Below are 12,784 nucleotides of genomic sequence, written 5' to 3'. Positions count from 1 at the left end.
ATTAAAGTCATCATTTTAATACTACACTCAGGTCGGCGCCTCCCCCTCCCTGTTTTTTCCTTACATGTCTTGCAGAGTTCTGGACACACTCTAAAGGATGCCTTCCTTTTTAACCCTTAATACCCCTTTCTATGGATACATCACCATCCAGCAATTACAGCCACAGACTATACACCTAAAGATTACTCCATCTGGAGCGCCAGATAAACACTGACTATACTGCTAAATGAGGAGGAATGAGGGACAGAGGGACATTGCTCCAAATCAGGGACAGTCCCTCCAAATCAGGGACAGTTGGGAGCTATGCAGTTGTACCAAAACGCCTACGCAGGACTACCATGGTAAAATGACCCCCATAGTCTTCACTCATGCAGGGCTGACATAAATATCTGCGTGGATTGTTTATTAGATCCCTCTGTATTTCTCCTCCCTGACTGTGACAGTGGCTTGGCAATAGGGGGTGGTGACATGGAGAAAAGAACCCCCCTGTCACTGCCCAAGTGTGTCTCTACAGTCCCAAAGGTTGATGGGATATCTAGTTCTGTGAGGTAAATGGGGCTCTATTGGAAATGACTTGTGGCCCCACACAGGACCCTCCGCCCAGCATCCAGCCATGGCAAGGATTTTGGCCATTACTAGTGATGTTATTGGTAGTTAAAATCTTAATCTTTTTTAATCTAATTAGCCATTTTACAATGGACTGATGATGGGGAGAAGAGGATCTGGAGTAGGGTGAGGTAGACTCTGGAGTTCATCTCTAAGGCAATGCAATGGTGTGAATGGGCCCTAAGGCTCACCAATGGGAAAACATTCTACCTGGCACACATTGGTCTGCTGTCCTCCAGCCTGATAACAAACCTCAAACCCAACCTCCTGTTACGTCATGTTAGGCATATCTGGGTCAACGTGTATAAAGCTCTATTTACAATATCTCTACTACACTAAATCTGAGTGCGGAAAGGGTGGGGGTGTAACTTCTTCATGAAGAGATATTTCCGATGTGTAGATGAGAGTTTGTTCTTTTCTAAGGTTTTTTTTTCTGCAGCTCCAATTGTATAGAGCATGACACTTGTTTACTTCGTGCTGATCTCCGGGGGTAAGGAAAAATTTAAACAAGTTTTTGTTTTTTTAATATATATAATTAGTAATGTATAATTTATGTTTATTTCAGTTCTAGGTAGATGCTGGTGGCTTCAGCCACCCATCTACATATTATATCAACGATTGGGGAGTCATCTCATATCACCCACAATTTTTAGTGGGAATTTATTGCAAGTATACAGACTGCTAATTTTGCTTGAAATTTGGCAAAGTGAAAATTCCTGTGGATTCATTTAGCAAACAATGTTATATAGCACTGTCATGGTAATCCCTCTTAGTCCAATGCCCCAATTGCCCCAAGTATATGTAAACTTAACCACTAAACTCCCATTAAGGCTTTAACATGTTAATTTAAGGAAAGTAATGTTTAATGTTTATTATCTTAAAATCTGCAGCATTATTTAAATAATATGTGTCGATTCTGCCATGAAGGTCCTTGTTCCGGCAATTCCTGTTATAGGGTGACAACTATCTGTGAATGTTTCCTAAATGTACCCTTGCCTTGTCACCCTGCAAAGGGGCTTCTGATGCAGACTACAAGTGGTGGTTTCAACATGCATTATTCAAGGCATGGTTCTCTGTTGTCACCATAAGGAACACCATGAAACCATTGCTGGAGTGCGTGCAAAACAATTTGCAACATTAATCCCGCAAAGGTGTTTAGTGATATTGGACAGAATTTTTTACAGAGGATCTCTGTATAATGCATTACTGCACACGGTGTAGGGCTCATCACTAAGCCGGTTTCACCTTAACCGCTTGCCGACCAGCCGCCGGAGTTATACTGCAGCAGAATGGCACGGGCAGGCGAATCATCATCATATTACATCAGCTCTTAAGGCAGCCAATAGGGGCACCCGCTGCTCGCCTGCTGCTCGCCCCCTCCCGCCATCGCTCATAACACAGCGAGAACCGGGATCTCTGTGTCTCCCAGTTCTCTGAGGGGAGAAATGACAGATTGTCTGTTCATACAGAGTATGAACAGAGATCTGTCATCTCCCCTAGTCAGTCCCCTCCCCCCTTCAGTTAGAACACACATTAGGGAGCACATTAACCCCTTGATCGCCCCCTAGTGGTTAACCCCTTCATTGCCAGTGACATTTTTAAAGTAATCAGTGCATTTTTATAGCACTGATCGCTGTATTATTGCCAGGACTAGTAAAAAAAAAAATAAATAAAAATGATAAATCTATCCCTTATTTTGTAGACGCTATAACTTTTGCGCTTATTGCGTTTTTTTTTTTTACCAAAAATATGTAGAAGAATACATATCAGCCTAAACTGAGAAAAAATGTGCTTTAAAAAAAAATGGGGATATTTATTATAGCAAAAAGTACAAAATATTGTGTTTTTTTCAAAATTGTCGCTCTTTTTTTGTTTATAGCGCAAAAAATAAAACCGCAGAGATGATCAAATACCACCAAAAGAAAGTTCTATTTGTGGGGAAAAACAGACATCAATTTTGTTTAGGTACAACGTCGCACAACCGCGCAATTGTCAGTTAAAGTGAAGTAGTGCCGAATCGCAAAAAGTGCTCTGGTCAGGAAGGGGGTAAAATCTTCCGGGGCTGAAGTGGTTAAATTGATTGTAAGGGTGTTTGTTTGTTTTTTAAATAACAAACATATCATACTTACCTCCACTGTGCAGATCGTTTGGCACAGAGTGGCCCCGAACCTCGTCTTCTGGGGGTCCCGCGGTGGCTCTCGCGGCTCCTCCCCACAACAGATAACCCCCTCGGGAAAGTGCTTAGCCGAGGGGGTTACCTTGTGGGTGCGCTCCCAAATCCAGCATTCGGCGTCCATAGCTGCCGAATGTATGACTCAGCCCCGCCCCCCCTGTCATTGGATTTGATTGACAGCAGGAGCCAATGGCTGCGCTGCTATCAATCTATCCAATCAAGAGCCGAGAACCCCAGGCAGAGAGACAGCGCGTCCCCATGGGTCAAGTTCCAGGGTTCAGGTAAGTAAAACGGGGGGGGGGGGCTGGGGGGCCAGTCACTGTCAGGTGTTTTTTCACCTTAATGCATAGGATGCATTAAGGTGAAAAAAACATGAAGGATTACAACCCCTTCAATGTTGACTTTCACATGAACATGCAAACAAGAGGAGAGTTACCCCCACGCATGCACAGGTGTGGAGGCCCACCCACAAGTTGCTTCTGTTGCTACTGTCCAGTCACAGTGTGGGGGAGGGACAAGACCTACAAGTATTACTTAATTGCAGCAATGAAAAATCAGGTCTCCTGTTCTGCCAGACAGGGCTGTACTATGTAGCCAAACTGTAAATCTCAGAATGAATGGACTGAAATACACATCCTTTGACAGGTAAACCAACTTCCTTATATGCATTTCACCTTTGTAGCTATTTGCCTGGAGTTCAGTTGTAATCACTTATTTTAGTCTTTTCTCTCATAGCAGCACACAGATATGATCTTGGTATAATTTGGGAGAGTCCTTTGTGTTACAGGCTTATTTGTAGTTCAGTAGGATTGGTTTTCCTTGGATTTAGTCAGCATACTGTCAATATGAACAATCTGACCAAAGAATATTCTCCATTTTTCATACTTATACTATATTAACCACTTCAATACTGGGCACTTATACACCTTCCTGCCCAGACCAATTTTTAGCTTTCAGCACTGTCGCACTTTGAATGACAATTGTGCGGTCATTCTACACTGTACCCAAACTAAATTTTTATCAATTTTTTCCCTCAAATAGAGCTTTCTTTTGGTGGTATTTGATCACCTCTGGGATTTTTATTTTCTGCTAAAAAAAAAGACAGAAAAAAAAAAAAAAGTTTGTTTTTTTGTTTCTGTTACAAAACTTTGCAAATAAGTAAGTTTTCTCCTTCACTGATGGGCACTTATAAGGCGGCACTGATGGGCACCAATGAAGTGGCACTGATGAGGTGGCACTGATAGGCACCAATGATGGGCACTAATATGCGGCACTGATGGGGCACTGATAGGTGGCACTGATGGGCACTGATAGGTGGCACTGATGGGTACACATAGGTGGCACTGATGGGCACTGCAAAGGCGGCACAGATAAATGGAAAATTGATCCTCTTACGGGACTTTAAAGGGGACACCTACTCATGAGTAATAAGGAGTATAAATAGTATAGGTTTGTTGCAATAAATTTAGGTATTTATTAGGGTGTAAATCTGGATAGGTCTAAGGTACAAAGGGTACTCATACATAGGATACAGGATGCATAATACAAACACAAAAATTGTATACCAATACAGTATGCGGAGATCCACAATCATAGAACTCCGGTACATATGGAACACACATACGGGGAGTACCTGACGCGTTTCAAGATAAACTTCCTCAGGGGTGTCTGACTGGAATCAGCAAACAAAAAGATATGTCTATAAATCAAAAAGACAGTTATAAACCAATTGTACGGTGATATATATTCAAAATCAGCATAAACATTAAAAGAGGTATAACTCTTGTGGTACAGACATATAGTATGCATATATGATCTAACTAGAAAAAACAGTGAGGTACTGACCATATAGTATTGCTTGAGGGACATGTATTTGGGTACTGCATCCAATAAAATCATTCGAAAGGAGGGGGGTGGAGGGGATAAAACACCACTGAACTTCAGTATATAGCTCACTCCAAATCCACATCTAGCAGGCCTAGTGTGCCCAGACCCAGCAGGGCGACCAGGAGGGTATTCCCCAACAGAGGGCGTCAGAGAGCCACCAGATGAGTGGAGTGATCCAAGGTGAGCTCTATTCTGTGAAGGATCCAAGGTGAGCTCCTTCACAGATTGGAGTTCACCTTGGATCACTCCACTCAACTGGTGGCTCTCTGATGCCCTCTGTTGGGGAATACCCCCCTGGTCGCCCCGCTGGGTCTGGGCACACTAGGCCTGCTAGACGTGAATTGGGAGCGAGCTATATACTGAAGTTCAGTGGTGTTTTATCTCCTCCACCCCCCTCCTTTCAAATGATTTTATTGGATGCAGTACCCAAATACATGTCCCTCAAGCAATACTTTATGGTCAGTACCTCACTGTTTTTTCTAGTTAGATCATATATGCATACTATATGTCTGTACCACAAGAGCTATACCTCTTTTGATGTTTATGATGTTTATGCTGATTTTGAATATATATCACCGTACAATTGGTTTATAACTGTCTTTTTGATTTATAGACATACCTTTTTGTTTGCTGATTCCAATCAGACACCCCCGAGGAAGTGTTTATCTCAAAACGCGTCGTGTACTCCCCGTATGTGTGTTCCATATGTACCGGAGTTCTATGATTGTGGATCTCTGCATACAGTATTGCTATACAATTTTTGTGTTTGTATTATGCATCCTGTATCCTATGTACGTGTACCCTTTGTACCTTAGACCTATCCAGATTTACACCCTAATAAATACCTAAATTAATTGCAACAAACCTATACTATTTATACTCCTTATTACTCATGAGTAGGTGTCCCCTTTAAAGTCCCGTAAGAGGATCAATTTTCCATTTACCTTGATGCATTTGGGTTGTGGGTCCACCATACTCGCTAGACCAACATCGCACCACCCCTCTTTTTATCCACTGAAAGGTGGCACAGATGGGCACTGATAGGCAGCATGGGTGGGGACTGATCTGTGGCACAGATGGGCACTGATAGGTGGCATGGATGGGCACTGATAGGTGGCAAGGATGGGCATTGATGGGCACTGATAGGTGGCACTGATGTACACTAATTGATGGTACGGATGGATGTCAATCAGTGCCAAACAATAATGCCTGCCAATCTGTGATGCCCATTGTGGGCATTGATTGGCATCCATTCTGGGCACTGATTGGTACCCCTGGTGGTCTAGGATGGCATACCTGGTGGTGACATCCCTGGTGGTCCTAGTGGCATCCCTGGTGGTCCAGTGTGGGCATCCTCGGGGGGCCTGTGCTGATAATCAATCAGCACAGACCCCCCCCCTGTCAGAGGAGCAGCCGATCAGGTCTCCTCTACTCGCGTCTGACAGACGCAAGTGAGGAAAAGTCGATCAACGGCTCTTCCTGTTTACACTGTGATCTGTCGTGATCATGTGGTAAAGAGTCTCGGTCAGAGACTGTTTACCTAGATTGGTGTTGCAGTGTGTCAGGATATTGAAACCACTTTGTCTCCGTAATTTTTCTATATGGCGGGCGGCAAGTGGTTAAATAAATCCAAGAAACCTTTCCAGTCTATTGATTGCAGTCAAGTTGTACCATATGTTGAGAACTTTCCACACATACACACAGACACTCCGTAGTGGAGAATTACTAAAACAGGTGCATGCGGAATCTGGTGCAGCTCTGCATATTAACCAATCAGCTTCCAGCTTTTATTGTCAGAGCTTAATTGAACAAGCTGAAGTTAGAAGCTGATTGGTTACTATGTACAGCTGCACCAGATTCTGAGTGCTCCAGTTTTAGTAAATCGCCCCCAATGCCTTGTTTAAAGCAGCTCCAGAAGAGTGGAGGCTACAGTGGCACCTGATCCTCTATACATCAAAAATATTTTCAGTGATAAGTATGGAATGAATACAAATGGTGTCCAGAATAGTGAAAATGTTATTTACCTTAATGTCTTATATATATTTACTGTATGGCAGTAAAAAAATGTAAAATGTAGGTAAATAGTAACAATATAAAAGAAACGAGCAATAGTAACAATATGCAAACTACAAAAGGGAGAATTGATACAATATGCTGGCAACAAACGGGCAATCATTACAATACAGGGAATTTGCTACAATACAGTGCCTTGCAAAAGTATTCACCCCCTTGGCTTTTTACCTATTTTGTTAGATTACAGCCTTTAGTTCAATGTTTTTTTTTAATCTGAATTATATGTGATGGATCAGAACACAATAGTCTAAGTTGGTGAAGTAAAATTAGAAAAATATATACATAAAACTATTTTTCAGAAATAAAGACCAATTACCTTCAGAAGTCACATAATTAGTGAAATGATGTCCACCTGTGTGCAATCTAAGTGTCACATGATCTGTCATTATATATACACACCTTTTTGAAAGGCCCCAGAGGCGGCAACACCTAAGCAAGAGGCACCACTAACCAAACACTGCCATGAAGACCAAGGAACTCTCCAAACAAGTAAGGGACAATGTTGTTGAGAAGTACAAGTCAGGGTTAGGTTTTAAAAAAAATATCCAAATCTTTGATGATCCCTAGGAGCACCATCAAATCTATCATAATCAAATGGAAAGAACATGGCACAACAGCAAACCTGCCAAGAGGCGGCCACACACCAAAACTCAAGGGCAAGGAGCGCATTAATTAGAGAGGCAGCACAGAGACCTAAGGTAACCCTGGAGGAACTGCAGAGTTCCACAGCAGAGACTGTATTATCTGTACATAGGACGACAATAAGCCGTACGCTCCATAGAGTTGGGCTTTATGGCAGAGTGGCCAGAAGAAAGCCATTACTTTCAGCAAAAAAACAAAATGCCATGTTTTGAGTTTGCGAAAAGGCATGTGGGAGACTCCCAAAATGTATGGAGGAAGGTGCTCTGGTCTGATGAGACTAAAATGTAACTTTTTGGCCATCAAAGAAAATGCTATGTCTGGCGCAAACCCAACACATCACATCACCCAAAGAACACCATCCCCACAGTGAAACATGGTAGTGGCAGCACCATGCTGTGGGGCTGTTTTTCAGCAGTCAGGACTGGAAAACTGGTTAGAGTTGAGGGAAAGTTGGATGGTACTAAATACAGGGATATTCTTGAGCAAAACCTGTACCACTCTGTGTGTGATTTGAGGCTAGGACGGAGGTTCACCTTCCAGCAGGACAATGACCTCAAACACACTGCTAAAGGTGTTCTGCGAACACCGAACAATATGTGGTGTTCGGGGCAAATTCGAAAGCCGCAAGAACACTGTTAAATTCTATGGGATACTAACATGAAAAAAAAGGCTTATATGCAAGTTATTGTCATAAAACGTGTTTGGGGACCTGGGTCCTGCCCCAGGCGACATGTATCAATGCAAATTTTTTTTTAAAAACGACAGTTTTTTCGGGAGCAGTGATTTTTTTAATGCTTAAAGTGAAACAATAAAAATGAAATATTCCTTTAAATATTGTGCCTGGGGGGTGTCTATAGTATTTTTCCCATGTTTCTAAAGGAAAAATTTTAAATTGATCGTGGCTGTAATGAATTGTTGGGTCTCGGCAATATAGATAAAACGCATAACTCATTGAATAAAATAGCATGGGATCCCCCGTCCCAGTCCATTACCAGGCCCTTTGGGTCTGGTATGAATATTAAGGGGAACCCCGAACCAAAATGAAAAAAAAGATTGTGTAGGGGTCCCCCTAAAATTAATACCAGGCCCTTCAGGTCTGATATGGAAATTAAGGGGAACCCTGCGCCAAATTTTAAAAAAATGGCGTAGGGGTCCCCCCAAAAATCCATACCAGACCCTTCAGGTCTGGTATGGATTTTAAGGGGAACTCTGAGCCAAAATAAAAAAAATGGCGTAGGGGCCCCCCGACATCCACACCAGACCCTTATCCAAGCACGCAAACTGGCAGGCCGCCGGAAAAGAGGGGGGACGAGAGAGCGCCCCCCCTTCCTGAACCATACCAGGCCACATGCCCTCAACATGGGGAGGATGCTTTGGAGTAGCCCCCCAAAGCACCTTGTCCCCATGTTGATAGGGACAAGGGCCTCATCCCTTGCCCGGTGGTTGTGGGGGTCTGCGGGCGGGGGGGCTTATCAGAATCTGGAAGCCCCCTTTAACAAGGGGACCACCAGATCCCAACCCCCTGTGTGAAATGGTAACAGGGTACAAATGTACCCCTACCATTTCACAAAAAAAGTGTCAAAATGTTAAAAAATGACAAAACCCGGCTTGGGGACAAGTGCTTTATTAAAAAATAAAAATGTCCCACAATGTCCATTCATCCATTCATCTTCTTGTATCTCGCTGCGACAGACTGAAAAAGAAAAAAAAAACTGCTACCGACCCGCCTCCATGGGAGGCTCCCGCCGTGTGACTCTTCTTCACCTTTGACAGTTCTTATATAACTGAGGGCAGGGCCACCCGGTGATGTACCCGGGTGACCCCGCCCCCTCTGATGCCATGGGGACTTCCCCATGGCCTCCCCGTGGAGTCAGAGGGGGGTGGAGTCACCCGTTTACGTAACCGGTGTATATATATATATATATATATATATATATATATATATATATATATATATATATAGTTTAAAACTTTGGGTGGGTTATTGCCTTTACTTTGTCCTCACTATTAGACTGGAATAGTGTCAGAGTGGACTCGCTGTTCTCCACTGATATCCATTTATATATATATACCATTTTTATATATATATATATATATATATATATATATATATATATATATATACACCATAGTTTGTGGACTCTATAACATTCCTAAATTTCATAAAGAAGGGGGATTTTTTGTATAACAGAAACAAAGAATTTTATTTTTTTCGTTTTTTTTTTCATTTATTTAGCAAACAATAAAAAACCCAGTGGTAATGAAATACCACCAAAAGAAAGCTCTATTTAAGTGAAAAAAACGATAAAAATGTTATATGTGTACAGTGTTGCATGACCGCACAATTATCATTCAAAGTGCGTCAGCACTGAAAGCTGAAAATTGACTGGTCAAGAAAGGGGTGAAAGTGCCCAGTATTGTAGTAGTTAAACAGTGCATTAAGATCGGGTTGTAAGTTAGAGACTCCCTGTAAAGATGTTCTTCCACTACATAGCTTGGTGTCATCTGAAAACACTGAAATGGTACTTTTAATCCTAATCTCTATATCACCTACAGTATAAATAGGTTGTATGTAAGGGTCCCAACACTGAACCCTGGGGTACACTGCTGATAACCTTAGACCATTCAGAGTATGAATAATTAAAGTGGAGGTCCACCACAAAAAATAATTGCACCAAAAAAATCCCTAAAAAATTGGAAGAAAAAAAATAATTTTTTAACTCACCTGAAATGGCTGTTGCTAGGCAGTCTTCCTAATCTGCCTCTTCCTACGCCGCGGTGATGTTCTGTCTTCTCCTCCCCGCGTTGTCTTCTGGGGAATGGGGTGCGGTGTGTTATGGGAACTGTGTGTGTCCCACAACACATCGCGTCCCATTCACAGAGTGCTGCGCGACTCGCGTATGCGCAGTAGGAAACGGGCAGTGAAGCCGTTAGTTAGGATGACAGTGCCGGGACCCGAGAGCCGAGGGACGGGTCGGCCTCGGGCGGCCCACATCGCGGGCACCCAGGACAGGTAAGTGTGCTTATTTAAAGTCAGCAGCTACAGTGTTTGTAGCTGCTGACTTTAACATTTTTTTTTCCCGGCCGGAACCCCCTTTAACTAATACTCCCTGAATACAGTCTTTTAGCCATTTTTCTATCCATTTGAGCCTGTAGGCTTTACTGTACACAGTAGCCGTATGTGAAACGCTTTTGCAAAATCCAAGTATACTATATTCACAACCAGTTTTAGCTTACCTCTGCATAAAAAGAAATCAGCAACTGAGTATTGAAAACATTTTCCAAAGTGTTAAAGAAAACTTCAATCTACACCAACACCATTTCATCTGGCCCTCGCACCTCTCTTGAACTTCTCTGCCACATTCTGTGCTTCTCCTGCCAGATCCTGTGCCTCCTTCAGATCTAGCACCCCCTCGTCTCGGTCTTCCCTGGTCTCGCCATTCAGTTGGCTCCAACCCTTCTGGTCATCTTCTAGACCCTGCACTTTCTGTTTCTCTGCTTCATCCCCAGCTTCTTCCTGGCAGCAGCACAAGGTAAGGGGGTGCACTGTGATGTAAGGGAGGGCAGGGGACTCTTGACTTCTGATGGTGGGCGGCTCTTGACATCTGATGTAAGGGGGGTGTGGTGCTCTGGACATCTAGTCTTACAACTGGCACTTTGAGAGCAACCATAATGCCGGTGCGGCCCGCAATTAATTGGAGTTTAACACCCCTGATCTACACCATTTAAGAATGCCATTTAAATATTAACAAAAATAAATAGTTTAATATGTGTTGCATTTTCACTGTCCTGGAAAATTACTTTTACCTACAAAATAAGAACATTTGCAAGGTTTTATTATATAGTATATTGGGGAAGAGTGATTGTGTGCAACGTATATTGAGCCTAAGGTTCACTTTGTTTTTACAGCTGTTGGGATATTTCTATATCAGCCCCAGGACATCATCTTTGTACCTGCCAGTGGCACTGTGGATATCTTCTGCATCTCTAATACTACAAATGTATTAAATGACATGGGAAGAATTTTCTGGTATTGGAAGACGTGGAAAGATGGAGATATGCTGACAAGAGTTGCATCGTGTGCGCCTATGAGCCCACAAACCTATTCCTGTAAAGTGGACACAAATGGCCATACTATAACATTATTCAACATTCAGCCTGAGGACTCTGGAATGTATTACTGTTCACATCTTCATTTAAGATCATTGGTCTTTGCTAATGGAACAATGTTAATCGCTGGAGGTAAACTGTGCTCCCTTTCAGAACTGTATTACATAATTAATTTAGAACATACAAGTGTATGCATACACAACGATCCTAATCTTTGTCCATTTGCAGCTATGTTTTTGTAAAAACTTGAATGAGAGACAGAAGAAGGATGGGTAGATGAGTAGGATGAGGACTCCAGAAGTGAGATTTGCCTGTCACTGCCACTTAGAGCTGTGGTGAACTCTAATGCCGCATACACACGGTAAATGTTCAATGTGAGCTTGTTATCGGAAAGTCCGACCTTGTGTATGCTCCATCGAACATTTGCTGTCGGAATTTCCGCACACAAATGTTTGAGAGCTGGTTCCCAAATTTTCTGCCAACAAAACTTTTTTGTCGGAAAGTCCAATTGTGTGTACACAAGTCCGTCGCACAAAAGTTCACGCATGATCTGAACCAAGCAGAAGGAGCCGCACTGGCTATTGAACTTCCCTTTTGTCGGCTCGTTATACGTCTTGTACATCACTGCGTTCCCACGTTCAGAATTTTTGGCCATTTGTGTGACCGTGTGTATGCAAGACAAGTTGGAGCCAACAACCTTTGAACGAAATTCTACGGTTTTGTTGTTGGAAAGTCCGATCGTGTGTACGGGGCATTACCCTTCCAAGGCTATAAATTAAGATAGGATTCCAAAACGAGGAGTGATTACACCCAGAAAGGTTCTACATAATAGTAAAGCTAGGAATTCTGATTGGCAGATAGTGGAAATGGGATTCAGCCTGCTTTTATTTTAGTTTTGGGTCTACTAACTTTTTAAAATGTAATTATAGCCTAAACTTTTTCATTTTTTTTTTTCATTTGACAGGGATAAACAAATTAGTTGTTTTTATTGCTATTTGTGTCCCTCTCTTATTTTCTTTTAATTTCCTCTCCTAGAGATGCAATAGAAAGTGAGACAAAATTTCTCTAAACCATTCAACCATCAAATTTGGGATTTTCTATCTTCTACCTATCTATCTTCTTTTCTATCTTCTATCTTTTCTACCTTCTGTCTGGTGAAAATGGTCATCAAGGCAAACAGAAAGGGTAAATCTCCATAGACAGCAGGTTCTTATCCAGTGCTGTCTGATATCCTTCAATTAGTCCGCCTATATAAAAGACCCGATAGGAAGCCCAATGGTTAAAGGAAGGAGC

General features: G+C 42.4%; 1 protein-coding gene across 2 annotated transcripts in view; it reads left to right on the top strand.

Moving 5' to 3' along the window:
• Positions 1–946: 946 nt before the first annotated feature.
• The window catches only part of LOC141117724 (uncharacterized), a 62,951-nt gene continuing 51,113 nt past the window's right edge, over positions 947–12,784 (top strand). For both annotated transcript variants that reach the window (XM_073610733.1, XM_073610734.1), the window contains exons 1-2: positions 947–1,096; positions 11,291–11,623. In XM_073610733.1, coding sequence (XP_073466834.1) covers positions 1,063–1,096; positions 11,291–11,623 — 367 coding nt within the window. In that variant the 5' untranslated portion in view covers positions 947–1,062. The remainder of the gene's footprint in view (positions 1,097–11,290; positions 11,624–12,784) is intronic.

This window comes from Aquarana catesbeiana, linkage group LG13 (assembly GCF_042186555.1).
Source record: "Aquarana catesbeiana isolate 2022-GZ linkage group LG13, ASM4218655v1, whole genome shotgun sequence".
Lineage (NCBI taxonomy): Eukaryota > Metazoa > Chordata > Amphibia > Anura > Ranidae > Aquarana > Aquarana catesbeiana.
Note: the sequence above shows the minus strand (reverse complement) of the source record. Positions and strands in the feature narration are given on the sequence as shown.